The sequence below is a fragment of the Podarcis pityusensis genome, assembly GCF_964106645.2.
Source record: "Podarcis pityusensis genome assembly, chromosome: 10".
NCBI lineage: Eukaryota > Metazoa > Chordata > Lepidosauria > Squamata > Lacertidae > Podarcis > Podarcis pityusensis.
In genome coordinates, this window is record NC_138035.1 from 66983706 (window position 1) to 67007053 (window position 23348).

At 45.2% G+C, this 23348-nt stretch overlaps 2 protein-coding genes across 6 annotated transcripts in view; both read right to left on the bottom strand.

The window, feature by feature from the left end:
- Positions 1-2388, bottom strand: part of TRMU (tRNA mitochondrial 2-thiouridylase) — a 27039-nt gene extending 24651 nt beyond the window's left edge. For both annotated transcript variants that reach the window (XM_081023727.1, XM_081023726.1), the window contains exons 1-2: positions 1756-2388; positions 52-217 (exon numbers count right to left, since the gene is read on the bottom strand). In XM_081023727.1, the coding sequence (XP_080879853.1) occupies positions 52-217; positions 1756-1843 (254 nt within the window). In that variant the 5' untranslated portion in view covers positions 1844-2388. The remainder of the gene's footprint in view (positions 1-51; positions 218-1755) is intronic.
- Positions 2389-3787: 1399 nt separating this feature from the next.
- GTSE1 (G2 and S-phase expressed 1) lies at positions 3788-22446 on the bottom strand. 4 transcript variants are annotated; one of them, XM_081023618.1, is made up of 12 exons: positions 22249-22440; positions 19177-19262; positions 17681-17738; positions 16980-17598; positions 15421-15591; positions 14509-14647; positions 13298-13636; positions 13068-13137; positions 7049-7300; positions 6782-6959; positions 5764-5892; positions 3788-5382 (listed from the first exon to the last, which is right to left on the bottom strand). In XM_081023618.1, the coding sequence occupies exons 1-12, from the start codon at positions 22311-22313 to the stop codon at positions 5299-5301; spliced, it is 2190 nt and encodes a 729-aa protein (XP_080879744.1). In that variant the 5' UTR covers positions 22314-22440; the 3' UTR covers positions 3788-5298. The 4 variants fall into 4 exon arrangements, with proteins under 4 accessions (XP_080879744.1, XP_080879745.1, XP_080879746.1 ...); XM_081023619.1 differs by having other exon boundaries at positions 22254-22409; XM_081023620.1 differs by lacking the exon at positions 22249-22440 and adding an exon at positions 22084-22180.
- Positions 22447-23348: the final 902 nt, after the last annotated feature.

A 23348-nucleotide genomic window follows, 5' to 3' on the forward strand; every position in this document is an offset into this window, starting at 1 on the left:
AGAGCCATGCGAAGCTTTATCTTGGCAAATCTTTAATGAAAACTCTCTTACCTAAAGACTTCATTCCAATATTCTTTTACATAGAAAACCTGGTGAAATGGAATGTCTAGTATCTGACAAACTCTGTACGCATCTTCACAGTCTTTGTCAGCAGAACAGATTCCTTGTTCATCCACAATGTCCCAGTTCTTCATAAAAACTCCAGTCACTTGGTACCCTAGAGAGGACAAGAAAGAAGAAGAAAATATTTTGCATGAAGAATCACTCAAGACTAACCTTGCAAATTAAGCAAGCTGTCGAAAACAGCTGTGTCTTTCTCAGCAAGCTTTTTTCCTTTTTTTGCGAAGCCTCACGCTGTAACAGAAGACTGCTTCAAAACAAAAAACAAACAAACCAAGGTATACTCAGATTAGGAATAGATGTTATTTTGGCTTCATAGTAGAGCTTCATAGTTTGGATTTGGACAGTGAAGCATTTCAGAGCTTGGAATTGCTAAGGAAGGTGGAACTGGACGGATGAAGGTCACAGGCAGTTCCCAAGTGTGGTGTAGTGGTTAAAAGCGGTGGACTCGTAATCTGGTGAACTGGGTTCGATTCCCCGCTCCTCCACATGCAGCTGCTGGGTGACCTTGGGCTAGTCACACTTCTCTGAAGTCTCTTAGCCCCACTCACCTCACAGAGTGTTTGTTGTGGGGGAAGAAGGGAAAAGGAGATTGTTAGCCGCTTTGAGACTCCCTAAAGGGTAGTGAAAGGCGGGATATCAAGTCCAAACTCTTCTTCTTCCAAGTTGCTGTGCTCCAGGTATCTTAGACTACAACTCCTACTAACCCTAACCAATAGTTAAGGAAGGTGGGAATTGTAGTCAAAAGGCTTTATTAGCAAGGGGTTTTTCAGCTGAACTTTTTAGGTGGGCGCCATTGCCATTCTAAGAGAACAAGGGAGGCGTTCATGGGGAATTCCAGCCCCTCTTTTCCCATAAAAATAGCACTGTGTATTAGTATAATGTCTGTGGAAAGACGAGGGTGACACAAGGCTTTTACAGTAGATACAAGAGCCCCTTTCACGCAAGAAGGAGACATACTACTAATGCATTTATCGATCTTGCACAAAGCCACACAGGCAGACTTGAGAAGATTTTCTCATTTGTTCTCCCTGGAAGAAACTTTGTGGTGTTATAATTCTAAGGTCTCAAATACAGAATATCCATAAACGCTCACATATCTAAATATATAAACCATGTGTCTGAAATAGTAGGGGAGAGCCATTTTGACTCTCCCCATGACCTCAAATATTCCTCTGCAGTAAGGGAAGCAAATGGGGAAAGCCTTCCCATTGTCTAAATCCTCTCTTGAGGGCGTCTTTGCGTATGAATAGGGCGAGCCTGTATAAATAAATAAAACAAGATAAATCCCACCCAGGAAACCGGCTCCCTGAGGAGAATAAAGGAGGGGGAGGGAGGGAGAAACTCGCGTGTGTGTTGACCAGACACGTGTGAAGGCTGCGGGAAGAAGGCCTCCCGCCACACTCAAGACACGGGAGTCAACCCTCGGGGCTTACTCGCGAGCAAAACAACTACAAATCCCCCTCCCCGGCTGAGAAGCGGATAGGCGGCGGCGGCGGCCGTGAGGCGGCGTCAGGGGAAGGAGGACGGCTCCGTTCCCGCGGCCCGTGAGGAAAAAAGCGGAGCTCGCGTGAGGGGAAGGCCGAGGCGCTGGGCCGCGTCCGAAACCCGCCGCCCAGGTGGCTGCTGCCTCACCTCTCCGCCGCAGCAGCAGGGCCGCCACGGCGCTGTCCACGCCGCCCGACAAAGCGCAGGCCACATGCCGCCGAGCGGCGCCCAACATCTTTCCCCTCACGGACCCGGCTCGGCTCCCTTCCGCGGGGCGGAGCCCAGCTCGCCGAGGGCGGGGAAGCGGCGCTTTCCGCTAGGCCGCGGCGCGGCGGGGAGGTTGTGTTGTCGGTGTTTTGTTTTTATTTTTCCCCCACCACCAGAGAGGTCTTTCTGACGACGAGTCGCAGAATTGGCCGAGTTGGAAAGAGGCCGCGAGGGTCGGCCTAGCGGCGGGGTTGGGAACCTGTCGCCCAACGCGGGACTCGAACCCGCGACGCCCTGAGAGTCTCATGAGCGCGAGTCAGGCTCATGGAGCCCGGTGGGGATTGGCGCCTCGGAGCAAGCAAGCGCACGTTGCACTGTGACGTCATCACGCCGCTTTAAATAGGCTTAGGGTGCCCACCTGTCCTGTATATAATATACAGGGCTGGTCCCTTATTTCGGCTTAAAATGCCACGTCCTGTGATGATAGTTTGTTCTGTATTTCAGGCAGTGCCGGATTTACGTATAAGCTAAACAAGCTATAGCTTAGGGCCCCACTCTTCCCCCCAAAAATTCACTATTAATATATTCTTAATTATATTTCAGTTCAACAATTACTTTGATAAAATACATATTTTGCTATGTGCAAATGGCTTTTAGATACCTATTAGGTCCATAAATTACCATATAGCATATATTCAACACAAAAACAGCGACAATTTGTTGTTGACGAAGGACAACTGGGCATATAAAGGGCCCCATTACCTTCAGTAGCATAGGGCCTCATCAAACTGAAATCTGGCCCTGATTTCAGGTCTTCTCTCCCTCTCTCTTTCTTTCAAGTTAGGAAATCCTCTCCAAATGCATGTGCTTGAAAGGATGTGTATTTAAAGGGTCACCCTTCAAATACATGGGTAGGATACCTGAGTTGGTTAGAGCATGAGATGCTTCATCTCGGTGTCATGGGTTTGAGTCCCACATTGACCAGAAACATTTATTATGATTTTCAGTTTTATACATTTCAATAATTGCACACTCGTTTTACCATTTCAAAGCTTGACTTCCTTCCTTCTCCCTTTCTGCAGTTCCCTAAATTTATTTATTTTTTGTATTTTCTGCATATTCCAAATTAACTTAATTTGCTCATTTGTTTGTCTACTTTAAATATATACGCTTATAAAACTGCAGGTTATTACAGTAATCCTGCCAATGTTATCTGTTTACTGTTTATTTGTAAATATGCAATAAACTCTTTCTTTTATAAAAAGTTTTGTCGTCTTGATGCCCAAGTGAGTGACTTACAAAGCAGGTCTTGGTAAACAGCCTTTCTCCAATGGGGGGGGGCTAATGGGAACTGGGTCCAACAGCAGTTGCTCCGCTATTAAAGTGAGCAGAGAACCCCCACTTTCTCATCCCAGCAGATGCTTCTTGAGGCAAGTGCTCACTGCACATGCTTGGGCATATTTGCAGGGCTGTTCTGATCTCCAGAACAGATTCCAGGGTTGAACTCTGCCTTCAAGTGAGACGGTTTGCTTTTCTGCTCGCTGCAAACTTTTGAAACGGAAAAGGCTGACATGGCCCAGGCCAGGCATCCCGAAACTCAGCCCTCCAGCTTTTTTGGTACTACAACTCCCATCATCCCATCATCAGTCTGAGAGGCCAGTTCTCCCACAAACATTCATTGCTTAACTACGTATCAAGCAATGACGTGTTGAGAACTCTAAAAGTTTCATATCTCAAAACACAAGAACATAGCACCTGGACTAAAGTTTCACATAATTCCCTTAAGCATCCACTGCCAATGAGTGAACCTCAATTTCTGACAATAAAGTGCATATATTGAGCAGACTTTCACTGCATTCTGCAGGACTTCCAGCTTATCTTTGTAGCAACTTCTTCCAAATATTGTGTGGAACAATAACATCTGATTTATAATGGCTTAAGCCAGCAAGGGACAATGACTTGACACAGTGAGTTTCAATCCAGTATTTAATTCGGTTCTGCTAGTTAAATTACGTTAATAAATTCACATCTAGTCTAGAATCAGTTATTGATATGAATCTGTCAATAATATATTAAACCTAAACTATGAAACAACCATTGGAAGTAATATAGTAGCCTATAGATCTCTGCTGGACCCTGTAACCATATGTTTTGGTTCCTGTTTGCCTAAATAAATTATTACATTTTTTCTTAGTTGGAAAAGAAAATACTAATTGTGTTACACACACACAGTTTCTCCACCTAGATTCTGAAAGATACATATTAGTTTCAGTGTATATGCTACAAGCGTCTTCATCCATTTTTAAGCCACTTGGACAGTAGGGATTAAACAAATAAACCAGAGCTTTGTATTTAACAGTCTGTTAGCCAAATGCAGCAAGGAATTCATGTAGGCAAGTGAGGCGGCTTGCAGGAGAGGGAACAGATTTATCCTTCAGAGAAGGACTTTCCATAGTGGCAGTAAAGACACAACCTGGGAGCTTTGTGCTATGGCTGAATTAGAACTACGTTTGCTTTAATATGCTTACTGAAGCCAAAGTCTTTTCCATACTTTCCAAGTCACTACCACTTACTTGTTCTTTGAACTACATTTCGAGCTGCAAGGGAGGACCAGCCTAATACTTGTCCATCGTTGCATCCAGTTAAGACAAACTATCAGTGAGGAATGTCCTACTTTTCTGTAAAAGGAATCTCCTCCATGATGTAAAAGTCACCCATTCCCCCGCCCCTTTGCTTGAATTGATCTGTTCGGGTAAATTCATTTTCATACAAATGTTTGGAACTGAGATGTCAGAGGCAGATCCATCATTCCCTTTTCTTAATTTGATAGCATGATGCACAGGAACAGCAAGAGATCACTGTGCATAAAAGCTCCTAGCTTGTTCAGATTTCTGATCCAAGGTTAATATGGCTATGATGCAACTAAAATTCACATTATGAAAATTGAACAGTACAAATGCATCCTAATCATAATACAGCAAATCAGTTCTGCTTCAAATACTGTAAATCTCAATAATCACTCACCAAATTATTCACGTTACTGCAGAGTTTCCAGTCACAAATTACAGACCAAAATGCCTAAGTGTACAGTGTGCACATTATAAATCCTAGTAGGCGCTTTGAACTGTAAACTTGAAATGGTGGAAGCACTCAGAAAGGATTCCACTATATTTTAATGAAAATATACATTTTAGAATGCCTTTGCTTTATTTTAATTCATGACATTTGACAAATGTGTGCAAAACAAACTAGATATTTTAACACACAAGGCATCTGCGATCAGTTCCTGAAAGTACTGAGTAATCAATATTTAAGCCATCTTTATTATTAACCCTTAACAACACATCAACAACACATTTGTCAAGTGCTCAGTTTAAAAACTTCATTTCTATTTTACTCGTCTGTTACACACTCACACCCTGCTTAGTGAAACATCAGTTTTTGTACTCAAACTCTTCCAAGTTAAGAGATTTGCTCAAGAAATCAAAACTTCAGAAGAGGAGAATCCAGGTTCTCTTTATTTCCTTCCGGTGTAAAACTGATGAGAGGAGAGCTCAGATCTATTGGCTAGAAGGAGGGAAGGGGAGGAGAGAGAGATAAAGACAGTTAAGACATTAACTAAAACAATATTTGAACCATTACAACAGCAGACTTCTCCTTTGCTAACAAGTCTTATAATGGCATTCTTTGACACCACTACACAGCCATAAATTCAATTATTTATATTGCAACAGCCAGTCAATACAAGGTCAGAATCCCCTTGCTAAGTTGTTCCTGAATGTCACATATCTGTGTGGATGCAATATGCTGTGAATGGCAGTCTGTCCTTTGTACATTTTCCAGCTTATGTCGCATGAGAAGTCATACTGCTGCACTGACATTTATATTGAAACAATATCCTTGCATGCTAGCAGTATTAAAAAGGGAAATATAAAACGGGTATCTTACCTGTCCTACAGGCTTCAACAGAGGAACTGGAATTATTTCAGGAGTATTAAAAAGATCAATAAGGGGTTTATTTTCACATTCCTGGGTGGCAAGTGGTGTTTTATCTATTCCAATGTCTATCAGTAAAGTCTAGGGAAAAAATAGTAATTTATAAGTTGTTGACTGCCTATTGTGCTTCCTGAAATAAAGTTAATTACAAAAGAATGCCCATGAGAACAAAACTGTTTAATAAACCTGTTTGCTACCCTAAAAATCCACGGTACTTAATACGTTCTTTATCCAATAACTGGTTTGGGTTAGCCTCCTATTGACGCGGGTGGCGTTATGGGTTAAATCACAGAGCCTAGGACTTGGCGATCAGAAGGTCGGCAGTTCGAACCCGCGCGACATGGTGCGCTCCCGTTACTCGGTCCCAGCTCCTGCCCATCTAGCAGTTCAAAAGCACGTCAAAGTACAAGTAGATAAATAGGTACCGCTCTGGCGGGAAGGTAAACGGCATTTCCGTGCGCTGCTCTGGTTCGCCAGAAGTGGCTTAGTCATGCTGGCCACATGACCCAGAAGCTGTACGCCGGGGCTCCCTCGGCCAATAAAGCGAGATGAGCGCCGCAACCCCAGAGTCGGCCACAACTGGACCTAATGGTCAGGGGTCCCTTTACCTATTGACTCAGGAGTCTCCATATATCTGTAATTACCCATGATATTATTTGGAAGCAGTCATTAACAATTGGCATGTGGATAAATTTACTTTATGTTGTTTCAGCAGACAATCTTCTGCAAAGCAAAAAACTTAAAAGAAGACCAGAGAAATCCTGCTTTACACAACTTAACAAGCAGTGGCTCATTGGGAAAGTGACCAAGAAAATTAAGGACACTAGATATAACTAAACACCTTTCAGCTCCTTTTCAACACAGACACTGCAGCAGTGGTAATTTCTGAAAGAAGAGATGCTTCACATTTTAAAGCTGTCTGGGAAGGCTGCTCTATATACACAAAAAAGGAGACAAAGCAGCAGCCTACCTCCACAGTGGGTGTTCTCTCTGCTGGTTTCTCCTGGTCAGAAAGGTCCTGTTCTGTTTCTTCAGAAGACTTCTCTGTTGAAAAATCCAGTGCAATAGGTGCAACTGGTGGGGGAGATCCTTCTGTTGAAGATGAGCTATAGGCCCCACGGGTCTTGCGCTCTCTGGCCCATTTGAAACTGGAAAGGAAGAGACACAAAGAATTTCATCTAAGAACCCGTCTTGAAAATGGTGTAAGATGGTCAGTTTTGGTTATATCTAGATTTACCTAGCTTCTAGAGTCTTTTTGGATGACACACTCGAGACTTGCCGAAGAGACACGAGATCAGGAGAAGACCTTGCTTTGGGCACAGTTCTGGGGGTTAGTGATGGAATTCCCGACGTACGCCGGCCAACGGGAGTAGGTAATGCAGAATGCCTTCTGTTGGATGGAGTCCATAAGGCAGACTTGGCAGCAGAACAGGTATTTAATACCAATCCGTCTTCTGATAGTTTGCGAGGTGGGGTAACGGCAACATTGCTAGAAGGATACACGAAGTGTTAGAAGCCGATGATGCATCACAACTGAAGCATTCCTCTTAGTTTAAGTGCACACTCAAAAATGTAGGGTATCCCAAATACTTTTCAGTAATGCAAGCAGCAACCCAACTTAAGAACTGCAATTTGATACATTTTAAACCAATTCAGCTATTTTACTAGGCTGTTTGCAGGCCCCTGAAATATTTAATTTTACCCCAAAATGAGGCTTTTTCTGAAATGCAAGTTGGTGTTTGGAATAGCAGACTGTGGTTTTTCAAACCAAGAGGAGTGATATAGCAGCAGATAAAACATCTTCTGGGAGATTATAGAAGTGCTTAGGTACCACATCTAATCCAAGCTAAAATTCTCATCAGTCCATTTCAGAGATTGTGGCAAACTGTCAGGGAACTGCCATCGGAAGGAAGGGAAGTGAAAGGGCTCACACAGGTTGGGAGAGACTCAGCAGCTGAAGAGGGAACCAGTAGGGGGAGAGGAGCTGAGCTGAGGGAAAGGGAGCTGGAGGGATGGCTCAGAGACACTTCCAGCGAAAACAGTGGGGAGGTTTCAGGACCTCCTGTAGGGACACCCACTCCTCGCCGGAAACTGTCACGCAGAGAGTCCAGAAGACGTGTTTCCGTTAAGGAGCTTTTATGTTGGAAGCGATTCCGAAAGCAACCACTGTCGGAATCTGCCAGCGACTGACGGAGCCATGTTTAAGGGGCTCCGTTACCGACAGAGGTTTGCAAACTTGACCAAACTCTGAGGGACTAGGATTTTACACACAAGCAGCTCATCGTCCCTTCACAGCATTCCGACAGTCTCCGTGAGCAGCTTGTGCAGGAGAAGGCATCATGAGCAACCCAGCCGGAACCGGAGAAGCAGGAGCTGGAGCGGGTCCAAGCCTGGAAGAAAGGTACCGGGTGTTGGAGGTCCAGCTAGCGCTGCAGACGGCGAGGCTTGAAGAGAGGAAGAAATACCGAAGCAAGTAAAAGCCAACGCCTGGCTGCCACCGTCGGGGCACAGCAGCCAGGCCAAAGAGCAGTGAAAGTGCCCACGCCAGAACCTCCTAAACCCGCCCTAGTGATAGAAGTGGCGCTAGAGCTGCCAAACGGACACCCTCTAAAGATAAAGGCGCTGTTGGACTCAGGCAGCTCCTGCAATTTCATGAGCAAAGAGTTTGCAGCTGAACACCAGATACAGACGATCCCTTTAAGCAACCCCCTGCAGGTGACCACGATCGATGGCAGGGAGCTGTTGGGAGGAGAAGTCAGCTTGCAGACCGTCCCAATGATAATGAAGGTGGCAAGGCACACCGAACTGATAGCGTTTAATGTGGCCACCTTGGGAGGAGCTCCCATTATATTGGGGATGAGCTGGCTAGCGTTACATGATCCGCTGGTGGGCTGGCATCAGAGAGTGGTTTCTTTTGGTTCAGCACATTGCTTAGAACACTGCAAAGAGGGAAAGGGTTTGGCAGGGGCCCAAGCCACCCTAGCAGGGACTGAAGTAACGGAGAACGTGAAGGTACCACGACAATACGCAAATCTCCGCGACGTCTTCAGCGAAAGGGAAGCTGACCAACTACCCCCGCATAGACCCTTTGACTGTCAAATCAATTTACTCCCTGGGGCACAGCTCCCTGTAGGCAAGCTGTACGCCATGTCAGACAGAGAGATGCAGGAGCTAAGAGAGTTCATTGACAAGAACCTGAAGAGAGGGTTCATCAGAGAGTCCAGGGCGGTGGGGGGCAGCCCAGTGTTTTTTGTGGATAAAAAAAAACACGAACAAGCCGAGGCTTGTGTGTGACTTCAGGGCCTTAAATGCAGTGTCAGAACCAGTGGCTTTCCCTATGCCCAGGATTGACGACATTTTGACAAGGGTCAGGAAGGGAAAGATTTTTACTAAACTGGACCTAAGGGGGGCGTACAACCTGATACGAATAAGGAAGGGGGATGAATGGAAAACCACCATGTTCACCCCTTTGGGGGCATTTGAATATTTAGTTATGCCCTTCGGTCTACAAGGAGGCTCCGCGTGCTTTCAATCGTTTATGAACCACGTCCTGGGGCCTTTGCTTTACAAGAATTGTGTGGCCTTCTTAGACGACGTGTTGGTGTATTCTGAGAATGAGGAGCAGCATGTGAGAGACGTCAGAGAAGTGTTGAGCAGGCTGCAAGCCAACCAGCTGTGGGTGAAACTGGAGAAGTGTCAGTTTCATACCAAGGAGGTGGAATTCCTGGGGTATCGCCTGTCAGACAAGGGATTGGCCATGGATCCCGGCAAGGTCCAGGCGGTGCTGGAATGGAAAACACCCAAAACAAGGAAGGATGTGCAGAGGTTCCTAGGATTTGGGAACTTCTATCGTAAGTTCATCCGAAACTTTGCCCACCTGACGGCGCCCATTACGGACTGTCTCAGCAGTAAGAAGAAGTTCGTTTGGACTGAGGAGGCGGAGCGAGCATTTGAGGAACTAAAAAGGGCCTTCGCCTCGGAACAACAACTCCTGCATGTGGATTTACAAAAACCGATGAGAGTGGAAACTGACGCATCAGACAGAGCGATTGGGGCGGTGCTTCTGCAGCCAGGGAAGGAGGAGTCAGAGTGGAGACCGTGTGCCTTTTTTTCGCGAAAGCTGAACAAATCCGAGAGGAACTACACGGTGTATGACCGAGAACTACTAGCCATTCATGAGGCGTTCCGGAGATGGAGGCACCTGCTAATTGGCGCACAACATAAGGTGCAAGTGTGCACTGACCACAAGAACCTAGAGTATTGGAGGACGGCACGAGTGCTCAACCAACGGCAAGTGAGATGGGCCCAGGAGTTCTCCAAATTTAACTTTGAGATTTGTTACGTGCCAGGCCCAGAGAACATTAGGGCGGACGCTCTCTCACGCAAACCTGAATATTTGGAGGGGGAGGGAGCACCCGAAGAGAGACATGTCATTCCAGAGGACCGCTGGGTGTGTGGGGCGGCATTGGTGGGACAAAGAGAACTGGTAGAGGAAACAGAGAATGATGAATACGCCCAGAATAAGCTCAGAGGTCTTAGGGGTGAGGGAGAGGAACCAGGGGGTTTCGAGGAAAGAAATGGAGCTTTGTATTACAAAGGGGCACTGTATATCCCTGAAGGAGACTTAAGGGGGAGGGTACTCAAGCAGTTGCACGACAGCCCCACGGCGGGGCATTTTGGACAACACAAAACCATGTGGTTGGTCACCAGGGAATTTTGGTGGCCTAAGGTGAGGGAAGATGTACGGGAGTATGTAAGAGGGTGTGAGCAATGCCAGCGAGCCAAAGGGGAGAGGCGGGCACCGGCGGGGCTATTAGAACCCTTACCAACCCCAGAACGACCTTGGGAGGCAGTGTCGATAGATTTTATGACTGATCTGCCGAAGTCCAAGGGGAAAACAGCCATCATGGTGGTGGTAGACCTACTAACAAAGATGTGCCACTTTGTAGCCTGCTCGCATGCAGTCACGGCGGAAGAGACAGCGAAGTTATTTGTAGAACACATTTTTAGGTTGCACGGGGTGCCATTGAGGGTGGTCTCAGACCGAGGAAAACAATTTACTTCCAGGTTCTGGAGGAAGCTCATGAGCTTACTGCAGGTGGAGGTCAACTTTTCGACTGCCCGGCACCCTGAAACCAACGGGCAGGCGGAAAGAGCAAACGGGGTCCTCCAGCAATACCTGAGGTGTTATGTCAATGACAGAGAGAATGACTGGGTAGAAAAGTTGGCGCTGGCGGAATTTGCCTACAACAATGCCGAGAATGTGTCCACAGGGATGAGCCCCTTCTTGGCTAATTATGGGTGTCATCCCAGGGCTTTCCCAGGGGGAGAAGGGGAGAGATGGGGTGTCCCGGCAGCCGAGCATTTTGTAGAAGAAATGGAAGCAATCCATCGTCAGCTCCAACTCAACTTAGAAAGGGCGAAGGAAGAATACAAGAGGCAGGCAGACAAGAACCGAAGGGAAGGTGAAACCATAAGGGTGGGAGATAGGGTGTGGCTGTCAACCCAAGGGTTGCCGTTCAAAGGAGGTTGTAAGAAATTAAGACCCAGGAGATTGGGTCCCTTTGAGGTCATTCAACAGGTCAACCCAGTGGCTTTCAGGCTCCGGTTACCCAACCACATGAAACTGCACCCAGTATTTCACAGGTCGTTACTGTCACCGTATGAGGGGGGACGAGAAGGGATGGCCACTCGGGGACCGGTCATAGAAGAAAGGGAATGCAGCAGCCATGTGGCAGAAATCCTCGACGCCAGGTGGAAGGGGGATCAGGTGGAGTATTTGGTAGCGTGGGAAGGAGAACCGGAGTCAGAAAACACTTGGGTAATGGCAGAAGATATCAACGACGAGGTATTGATAGAAACGTTCCATCAAAGGTTCCCAAGGAAACCTCAGCCTGTGGAGAGGTTCCGGAGGGAATACTTTGGGACCACCGATGAGGAGGAGGAGTTGGAAGGATTCTCGGAATCGGAAGGGGAAGGGGAGATGGACTCTGAGGAGGAGGAGTACTTCGAGACCAGGAACCGCAACAGGTGGAGAGAAGTGTTCGGGACATCGGAAGATGAAGGAAGTTCATTCCGGGGTTTTGCCTCCTCACCGCCCGTAGAGGAGGGGGCGAGAGGGGATGAAGGGGGCCCTGGAGGGGAGGTGGATGTCAGGGAACTGCCATCGGAAGGAAGGGAAGTGAAAGGGCTCACACAGGTTGGGAGAGACTCAGCAGCTGAAGAGGGAACCAGTAGGGGGAGAGGAGCTGAGCTGAGGGAAAGGGAGCTGGAGGGATGGCTCAGAGACACTTCCAGCGAAAACAGTGGGGAGGTTTCAGGACCTCCTGTAGGGACACCCACTCCTCGCCGGAAACTGTCACGCAGAGAGTCCAGAAGACGTGTTTCCGTTAAGGAGCTTTTATGTTGGAAGCGATTCCGAAAGCAACCACTGTCGGAATCTGCCAGCGACTGACGGAGCCATGTTTAAGGGGCTCCGTTACCGACAGAGGTTTGCAAACTTGACCAAACTCTGAGGGACTAGGATTTTACACACAAGCAGCTCATCGTCCCTTCACACAAACAATAGTTAATTAAACTTAACTACAGCTTGTTGTGATGTCTGATTTGACAAATTTATTAGTAGCTGCTCTACCTCCAGATGCCCCAGTACCTCAAGACTGGACTGCTGAGCAAAAAGAAAACAAATGAAAGCAAGAAATTGCAAGCTATAGTTTGCATGTATGTTTGAAGTCTAAACCATGTTTTGCCTTGCTATGAACCAAGCATTTGGGTGCACATTTAAAAAGAGATAACAGGGTAAAACTTTGCCTTTGGCAACATTAAATTCCCAATCTCATGTTCACTGCTGATACGCAAATCAGAACCCAAATAGGTAGTTTCACAGACACTGTTGAAGCACAAGACTTCAGTATTGCCAAGCAAAAATTTGAATCTGCAACGTAACCCAGCCCTCTCCTGCCTGCTACAGCAAGGGGTGGGACAGAATTCATCTAAGACTTCAAATATCAAGGACTGCCAATCCCACTGGACAGCCTTTTTTTTGCTTTACATGCTACTGTTTAAAGTAGTATGAAGCATCTTCAGGTCTCTCCACAAGTAATTTCATACACCCCATATACACAAAGTTTTCACACACCCCATACACAAAAACCCAGTTCTAAACCACCTTGATAAGCCTGACATCACCTGCAAGGCAGTTCAAGATGACAGAAGCTTAGAGGAAAACAAGTATGAATTAAAATATAGAATATTACCTTTCAACATTACCACAAGACAGTGATGCAATTGGTTGTAACACTTTGGCAACAAAATTCTCAGATACACCTAGGGAGAAAACAATTACAGGACTTAATCAACTTACTGATCCTCAGTTCAGTTCTTCCTCCCCATCCAATGCAATATTTAGAACAGAAATAAGGGCAGGCACACTAGAAGTTAGATAAACTATAAAAATTTATCACATGGGTAAGACCAGTGTTCTTACCTTCCTTTGAGACTGCAGGTACTGCTTTGGGCTTGGGACTTGAAGTTGCTGTTCTGTTTCCCAATATGCTTTTCTGCAATGGTTTCTGAAAACTAGGATCTGAGTCCTCTTTCAAAATCCCACCGGCCATCTCAGACATATCAGTAACTCTGTATTTGGGTGCATTCACTGGAAGATTTGTTTTTGAAGCACTTGTGGACCCATGTTCCTTTCCAGATACATCAGAATGGGAAGCCTGCACAGACAACCCCTTCATAGGTTTAACAATAGCAATCTTGCTTGCAGTAGAGGACAGCCGGGAGCCACGTGCAGAAACTTTAGAAGCAACACCTATTTTACCTGGGAGAGAAAAAAAGAAATTTTATATCTATTGTTTATATATGTATACACCACTATCAATGCACCCAATGCTTTAGTGTCGGGAAAGCAAAGGCAACAAACTTGAGCAAGCAATTCCCAGTGTTGGGAGAGAGGGGAAGAGAATGAGAGAAGAGACACCCAGCATGGATGTGGAGATGCATTACACAGTTGAATTAACTGATAAGGACAAAGAGACATGGATTTTGAAAAGTGCAGGTGCTTGGGACAAGTATGAAGCACAGGAGCCAATAAGGGAGAAGAGATTGAACTATTTAAAGGGTGCTGTTACAGCCATCGCATAATGCAATTATTCAATTTGGTCTATGGTGACCACATTCATAAGTGTGTGATTAACTGCAAGAGGGTGCAATGTCTCAGAATAATTGTCTTTGCAAAGGTTAATATGGAAATTGTATAATTACTAGACTTGCTATTTACGTTAGTGAGCACCAATTTTATTAAATCAGTTTCTCACTTGTGCTTCAAAAGAGCTCAGCAGTTATGCATTTTGGCCACTGTTGCTATCACTTAATATTTGGGGCTTGGATTCTGTATTCCTAGGAGCAAAATGTATGTGTGTGTTGTCCCCACTATGGAAGAATGTGTAGATCCAGAATTGGCCTCCACAGTCACTTACGGACTCACTGTTAAGACAGTGTTCATGGAAGACAATCTTACTCAGCTATGCGTGATCACCAAAGAAGAAAGAAGCATGTGTGTGTGTAGAACCTAGGTTTCCCCGCAACTCAGCAGGCCATTTAGACAAGTGGCCACCATTTTGGGCAACTGTTGTTTATTCCAATTCTGGTTAGTTAGAGCCAAACAGGATCAAACCACATTGGATTTGTTACCTTTCCCTATCTTAGGAGAGATGGACAGACTTGAATTCAGGCTTATGCTGGAAAAAGAGGATGAAGAAGAAGACGTTGAAGTGTTCCTTCGCATACGGATATTACTAGGACGTTTCAGCTGTGTTGCCTTGATCCCCAACTGTAAAGACAGTAGTGGAGGTCATTTAGGTATCCCTAATAACTTCTAACAGACTTTATCCTACCGAAATACCGATATTCCTTATGTTCACATCTGTGTGGCTACAAGAAAGCATATCCAGCCCTAATGCTCCTGCAATAAGGGTTTGAACATTTTCCCCCTTCAAATTAAGATACTACAACTTTGCAGATCAGTGATTTCAAACCCTTAAGTTTTCCTGGGAAATTATTTCCATTATGTGTGCTCATGAAGAGCTTTATACCTTCCTCATCCACTACAATCCACAACAGCATATAGAACCCTCCCCGTTCAATTTGGCAGCAAGGGTCAAGTCGATTCAGACCATGAGTTTGTTACTTCAATAAATCACTCATATGCATCACTGGATTCTTTGCTAAGCCTATTTCCTCATACAGTGGTACCTTGGGTTAAGTACTTAATTCGTTCCGGAGGTCCATACTTAACCTGAAACTGTTCTTAACCTGAAGCACCACTTAAGCTAATGGGGCCTCCTGCTGCTGCTGCGCCGCCAGAGCACGATTTCTGTTCTCATCCTGAAGCAAAGTTCTTAACCTGAAGCACTATTTCTGGGTTAGCGGAGTCTGTAACCTGAAGCGTATGTAACCTGAAGCGTATGTAACCCGAGGTACCACTGTATACCACAGAGTACACTGGTCCAAGGATCGCTAATCCAGTATCACAAATCTAGAACATCTGGTTTCAGATGTCACCAAGAATTACAAAGGCAGGAGTTATTCATTAAGAGCATTTACCTTGCTGGAATTTGAAAGAGTTCTCTTGTCTTTCCCCGTTGAACTGTTCGAGAAGGATGCATCTCCCGCATCTGAAGCAAGACTTGATTTGTCAGAGAGTAAATCTTCTGATGACTCCATACTGCTCAAATTATTCCAGCTGGAAATACTGGGCAGCTTCCCTTGTTTTGGCTGCAAGGTTCAGATTTCAAGCATTTGTAAACCAAAGGATGTCAACAGTAATGTTATTGTAGTGTTTGCCCATTAAACTAAAATATCCTTTCAATAAACAAGTTCTAACCAACACTTTAATTTCCCACAGGCCCAGCACGGGTCCCCAATAAAGCCTGCGAGGCCATTTCCACCAAAGCACGCCCAACTGCCCCGAAACTGACATACTCGACATTAAGTAAGCGGTCCGCAAACATGTAGTTAGGATTGGCTGCCTCATCAGGGACTCCCTGGTGCAGCCAATGAGGTTTTCCCTCAAGAGCAATCAGCTGATGGGTCCTGAGAGCACCCACCTTTGAAGTCCATTTACAGGTGTGACATGGATTCAAACTACACTTGCAAATGGATATTTTTCCTCGGAGGGAGAAGCGTTTCCTTCTGTAGCGGTGGTTTGATTCCATGCCTGCAAGTGGATTTCAAAGAGCCTTTAAGCAAATGGAATGCTCTCCCCAGGAAGGTTTGCCTGGTGTCTGCATTATATATTTTTAGGCACCAGGCAAAAACGTTCCTCTTCAACCAGGCCTTTGGCTAATTAATATTCTACAGCCATTTAAATGCATTTGTGGGAAGGCGGAGTTATCGTTATGTTGCTTGGGGTTTAATTATTTACTGTCTTTTATATATTTTAGTCTGTGAACCGTCCTGAGATCTTCTGATGAAGGGCAGTATATAAATTTAATAATAGTTCAGTTTAGAAGAACCATCTGCTGGAAGTCAAGACGACAAACAAAGCAGCATTCTAATACTAACACACCTCACAACAATTTGTATGTCATATTAAATCAGTTAAAAACAAGCTATGGTTCAACCTGGATGTGCATAGCATTCTCTTCTCCCTCCTCCTAGGAAATTAAGCCATGGTCTGGCTTGTGGTGAAATCTAAAACCAGCCTCAGGGTTTGCACCCCTGAACAATTAGCCAAGAATAAACCATGGCTATTGTTGACAACTCAATATGACACGCAAACGAGGCAAGAGACACACAGCACCTGGTTAGACGTTTCTAGCTGACTACACTCCAGCAGCAGCAGCACTGATAAGCATTGAGGTGACCACCAATTTCACATTAGTCTCAAGTCACATTTAGCAACCAACACCACTATAGTTTTATTGAAAGGCATATGAAATGAGTTCGCCAGCTATAAAAGTCAGAAATGTCAAGGTCACCGGCATTATGCACTGAGGCCAACAAATTTAAATAAGATCACAACCATGCGGCTATTTGTCCTCTATGTAAGAAACTCCACAAACAAGGGAAATAATTGGGAACTAGCAGGGAGTTACCATTCTTATGTGGAAAGATGACTGCCCTTTATGCTTTAATCTATCCAGAAGGAAAAAAAACTTTACCTGTCCCGCTGCCAAGAGACTATTTCCAAATGCAGATGCATTTTTTACAGTCTGAACTGTGCTCGGTTTGTTATTTGTCTTGTCACTCTTCCCTTGCGCTAAAGATGCAAGCGGTGTGGGGGGCAATTTGCTCATTCTGGCAGGACTAGAAGTATTTAGAGGAATTTGTGGAGAACGAGAGCTGTCCATCCCCACGATCAGGTGCCTTGAATGTTTCTGAAAGGAAGGTGGCCGTGGGGAGACTGGACTTTCATACACACAATAAGTCTCTCTCCTAACTTCCTTTGGGGTTTTATCCATCACTATTCCTTTCTCAAGGAGTTTCAGTTTTGATTTAGATTCTTGCACAAATTTTTCTACAGCCTCTGTCTTTCGTTCTTCCAGCTGGCGACCGTTGTTCCTTTTTGCTTTGGTTCCACTTTGTATCTGGAGTGCTATCTGGTGAGCTTCCTTAAAAATCTCCACAAATTTCTCCTCAGAAACGGGGCTCCATGTTAGTTTATCCACAAGTGGTGATGGGGGAATTGTGTCTTTCGTTGCTTCAAGGGCTTCAAGAGTCGTTGCAATGCATTTTTCTTTATGGCCCATGGGCCCGACAAAAACTTCATCCTCGTTTTCACTAGAATACAGACAAATTAGTCAGACACCTCCAAATCGCTTGCTCTTTTAAAAATGTGGTTTGCTTTAGATACTTTGTTTACCTTATAGGAGACAGCGAAAAGTCAAAGTCAAATTTTTCATCAGACAGGTGGCGAAAATCTGGAATCATAACAGAGCATCAGTTGTTATTAAGCTAATCATGGCTGACCTTTTTATAGTGGATATATTACCGTATTCCCCTTTGCCTTGCTGAAATTTCAGCTTTTGCTACTACTTTTGGTTTCAAATTATTCTAGTCTACGCAAAACAGAACAGAGAATTAATTTCTAATACAGCGTGGAACACATGCCCCAATCCAGAAAGGATGGTCTGTGCGCAAAGGTTTCTATGTACAGATATCCTTCTGAATCATGTATTCATACAAATATTGGATCCCATAACCAGCACTAAGGGTAGGGTACTGATGGATGGAACCCACATTTCCCTTCTTTCCCCCACAAAACTGGCACCTTAAAAGCTGACAGCAATGATCATATTCATGGAGAGTTTTCCTTGGGGCAGACCCTGCTCATATGTAGCCCACTGTTATCTGAAGGTTTTTAGATCAGGGCTAGAGCCCAGCCAGCATTAAACTGTACTTAAGCTGAGTCAAGCCAATGCATTACCGAACTGGTCACAAGGGACAGTTCAATGCAAGCTCTTCATATCACCTTTGATAGTGAGCGCAGAGTTAAACACTATGGCAGTTATTTCTAGCATTATTCCTGGTAAACAGTTGCAAGTAATCCAGAATGAAGACGTTTATAATATAAACTTAAATCAGAGCCTATTTGTTATGCAGATTGTTATGAGATTCCTGCAGTGTGTCTTTATCTTTGGATACAATTTAATAATATGATCAGTATTTCTGATAAGAAATTTCAGCCATCCATTTCAAAACAGAATAGCTATAAAGTCAGAAGTCAGAATCATTTGATCGAGTATTATTCCTAAAACTACATTTCCCTAATGACAGGTAAGAGTCATCATTAAAGCAACCTATAGTTATCTTTTTTTTTTTTTTTTGGTAACTTTATTCTACAGCAAATTGTGTGTGCATGTGTCAAAGGGCAGAATATTCAGCAGTATTAAAAGGCATCAGGAAGAATGAAGGGGGGGAGGGTTAATATTCTTGCTAATTAACTGAATTGGCTGCAGTACATTATCTCACTGATTGCCACAAGCTTGAACACCTTGCAGGTTTTTTAGATTGCGTAGGCTAGGGGCAGCCAACTGGTGCTGTTCAGTTGTTTTGGGCTACAACACCCGTCATCACCCTCAGCCAACATGGCCAATAGTCATGGAACTGTAGTCCAGAAAACCTGGAGGGCACCATGTTGGCTATCGTGGGTGTAGGCCATAGGTAGAGGGTGGCCTTAGAAGCCCTGGGCATAGCACTGTGCTGCCTGACTTTTTTATCCCAATAGGAATACCACCAGTCTCTCGAATTACTCCTCCCATTCAAGAGCACTCGATTTTAGAGGTGTCTCATGACAAACAAGACAGTAATTTACAAATGTGCTTTATATCTTACAGCAATGTTGTTTTTATCACCTACCATTATTCACACACTCATTGGGTTTGGCTTCCGTCATTTTACATTCTGAATGCAAGGTTGTTTTCCCTTCGTCATCCATGATACGACTGCAAAAGACATTAGGTAAACCAGCTCAGTATTATATTTTTAAAAATCCAGCACCAGTTATATTTATTTCCATTTCAAAGAGCTGCTTCACTACAATCACCACCCCTGCACACCCATACGTATCTATACCAGAATCTTTTCTATACTAACGAAACAGTGGTAAAAAGTTGGCCAGTACTCAGCGTCAGATACACATGGACCAGACTACAGCATCATTCCTCATATCCACTTACGGCAAACAATCCGGATTCGACAGGTTAATTTACAGAGAAGTACACTGCCTTTTGGTAGAGAGGCAAATCCCATGAGCAATATTTGCTGCTTGTTGCAGGAGGGTCTTACCACTTCAGCTGTACATAAACCAGCTATTACACACAGTAAAAGGGGGGTGGGGGGAGCCTAATGGCTAAAGGTAGCCCACCAGCCAGATTTCATGCAGGGAGGGGGAAATAGTGGCTGCTGTGCAAAGTTTGCAGTTGCGGTTCTTTACTCAACAAGATACAGAGGGGGAAACTGCAGGAGACTTGTGTTCCTTGCAAATGTATCTAAAAATGCATTTTGCAGGCATTCAGTTTTAAGGATATAATAGCATTATGAAGCTCAAGGCTTTGAACAGTAGAAAGGCAAAGTTCGCAAGTCAGCTGTGCATTGACCTTACTTGCAAGTAAGGTCAACTTACTTACAAGTCAGCTGTGCATTGACCTTCTTGTGAGGATTATTCGGTTATTTTGCCTTTTGGAGTCAGGTAAGATGATGATGATGATGGTTATTATTTTATTATTTATACCCCCCCCCCCCCATTTGGCTGGGTTTCCCCAGCCACCCAACACAACACAAAAAATGGAATAAAACTTCAAACATTAAAAACTTCCCTAAACAGGGCTGCCTTCAGATGTCTTCTAAAAGTTGGGTAGTTGTTTATTTCCTTGACATCTGATGGGAGGGCGTTCCACAGGGCGGGCGCCATTACCGAGAAGGCCCTCTGCCTGGTTCCCTGTAACCTCACTTCTCGCAGTGAGGGAACCACCAGAAGGCCCTTGGAGCTGGACTTCAGTGTCCGGGCCAAACAATGGAGGTGGAGACGCTCCTTCAGGTATACAGGGACAAGACCATTTAGGGCTTTAGAGGTCAGCACCAACACTTTGAATTGTGCTCGGAAACGTACTGGGAGCCAACGTAGGTCTTTCAGGACGGGTATTTTTTATTTTATTTTCAAAAAAAATTATTGGTTTTCACAAAATTATAAACAAACACATAAAACAAACAAACCATAACCTTATTAAAAATTACACTTATTAACATTGTTAAGTGACTTCCTCGCTTCCCCTTGGTTGAATTTCATTGCATGTCCTTTTAACGGTTTTCCAAATCACAGTTCTTATAAAGTTTAACTTGAACATTAACATCCTTAGAGCTTTTCATTTTGAAATTAAACATATTAATTCATCACTTAACTTAAATAAAATCCTAAGCCAATTAAGTATCTGCAAGCTGTTTCCAGTTAATTTAACTTAACATGTAACTAAATAATCATTAAATTTAATCCAATCTTCCTGATACTCCTCCTCCTTCTGGTTGCAGACTCTTCCGGTTAGGTCGGCTAGCTCCGAAAAGTCCATCATCTTCATCTGCCATTCTTCCACCATTGGTAATTCTAGCTTTTTCCACTTTTTGGCTAGTAAAATTCGAGCAGCAGTTGTAGCATACAAAAATAATTTAACATCTTGGAATAACAGGCTTGGAATTGCCCAAGAAAGATGTTAAATTATTTTTGTATGCTACAACTGCTGCTTGAATTTTCCAGGACAGGTATTATGTGGTTTCGGTGGCCACTCCCTGTCACCAGTCTGGCTGCTGCATGACCCAGAATGCGGTCTGTGGACAAACGCCGGCCCCCTCGGCCTCAAACCGAAATGTGCACCAAAACCCCATAGTTGCCTTCAAGTGGACTTAACCATCCAGGGGTCCTTTACCTTTACCCTTACCTGCTTTGAAGTCACTTTAGCACCTAGTGCACACGACCACAGTGTGACTCTATAACCCTTGACAGCTCCACCCTTGTCTTTTTAATTATCCCAGTGATCTGAAACATTTTATGATGTGATGGCAATAAAGGTAAAGGTAAAGGGACCCGTGACCATTAGGTCCAGTCATGACTGACTTTGGGGTTGCGGCGCTCATCTCGCTTTATTGGCCGAGGGAGTCGGCGTACATCTTCCAGGTCATGTGACCAGCATGACTAAGCCACTTCTGGCGAACCAGAGCAGCACATGGAAATGCCGTTTACCTTCCCGCTGGAACGGTACCTATTTATCTACTTACCTATTTATCTACTTGCACTTGATGTGCTTTCGAACTGCTAGGTTGGCAGGAGCAGGGACCGAGCAACGGGAGCTCACCCCGTTGCGGGGATTCGAACCGCCGACCTTCTGATCGGCAAGCCGTAGGCTGTGTGGTTTAACCCATGGCGCCACCCAGTTATTGAATCAAAAATGGGATACCACCAGGGCATGGGGGGGACTGAAGGGTGAGGGTGCAGAGCCAAATAGCTCCCAGCCATAGGCTCTGTCCCAAGTCATAGGCTCTGTGGTTTAACCCTCAGCGCCACCTGCGTCCCAGTTTGAAACTGATTCCCCAATTTAAATTTGATTTGAAATTTAAAAAGGAAAATCACCGCCCACCCCCATGACAAAGGGGGCAACTCTACTTCCAGGCCATCCCTTTTGCAAAAACAACAAACCCCATTAAGCTTCCCTCTTCATTAAACTGTAGCAGGCCTGCCCTCCCACAGGCCTGAGTCTGCGCCACCCCGAATCTCACCGCCGGGCGGGACCTCCTTATGGACTAGACGCATGAGCGTCAAAACTCCACACGCACAAACACCCACGAGAAGGCGCTTCGGCCGCTTCTCCCCTCCCAAGCGCCGGCGACGCCGAGCTACGCCCACCCCCGGGGCCTAGGCCCGTCCCTGAAGCGCCGCCTCACCTCACCTGGCCGAAGCGACAGCTGAGGGGGATGAGTCCGCTCGGCGCAGCTTCTCGCGGCTGCATTTGAAACGGCAGCCCCGCCCCGCCCGGCTCCTGATTGGCGGGTTTAAGCGACGCTCACCGACCGCAGCCAATTGCAGAAAAGCCAAGTCGCGGACTCCGCCCCGCAATCAACTCTCATCTGAGGCGTACATGGAAGTTGTAGTTCACGTCCTTCCCCCGTTAAGGGACGTCGTCAGCGTGGAAACGGCCGCTCTAGGAAAACGACTTTATTTTTTTTTCTCTCCGTCGCCCGACGTTCCGTGGAGAACTGGAGATTTGAATTCCCAGAGAGGCGTTGTCTTGGTGCTTAGTCCCGGCAAAGACCCTCGCAGCGCCCCCTGCCGGCTTTCGCCCAGCTGCAAGTCGACGCGTGTTCTGTGACCCGATTGCTTGTGAAAGGCCAACAGGATACGAACGGCGTTGGGTTCAAATGATTCAGTGGGGCTCACTATTTGGGGTCAATAGATATGTGAAAAACTGAACTCGGTTTGCACTCTTTTGCCAGGAAACGAGTGAAATAAATCCAGGGGAGAGATACGTGTTACTCTCTGTCGTGAGAAATAAAGGTTCTTATGCATAAGTGTGCAAAGTAACAATCTTTTAAATTCAGGAAATAAATACGTGTTCCTCTCTGCTGTCAGCAAGATAAGTGCTAATGCATGATTTAATAATTGTGCATGTTAGCAATCTCCTAAATCCATGCTGTTTTCTGTTTTTGCCTAGGTTCGTGTTTTGTAAAGGACCCTTTAAAAATAACTCAGATTGGGTTAGCAGAGGAGGCGATAGCATCACAGCCCAGATTGCCTGTGAATGACACTGTCAATCTATGTTAGCTATCTCAGGGGAAAGTCCCATGGTGTTCAATGGGCTTTTTTCTTAGTAAGCATGCTTTGGTTTGCTGCTTTGCAACTCAATCCGATGTGCATTTACTCTGAAGTCTGTCCATTGAATTTCATGAGGGTTTCTTCCTAGCAAGGGTGTACATAGGGCTGCAGCCTAAGGCTGCAAACATGTATGGGGCTGCAAGTGTGTGTGGATTAGGGCAGGGCAGACCCA

Coding starts and splice junctions, on each gene's coding strand:
- GTSE1 (XM_081023618.1), bottom strand. CDS start 22,313: ATGCAGCCGCGAGAAGCTGCGCCGAGCGGACTCATCCCCCTCAGCTGT. Junction 14,648..15,420: donor CTCTTTCAAATTCCAGCAAG/GTAAATGCTCTT, acceptor CTGTCTTTACAG/TTGGGGATCAAGGCAACACA. Junction 5,383..5,763: donor TGTTGAAGCCTGTAGGACAG/GTAAGATACCCG, acceptor CCCTCCTTCTAG/CCAATAGATCTGAGCTCTCC.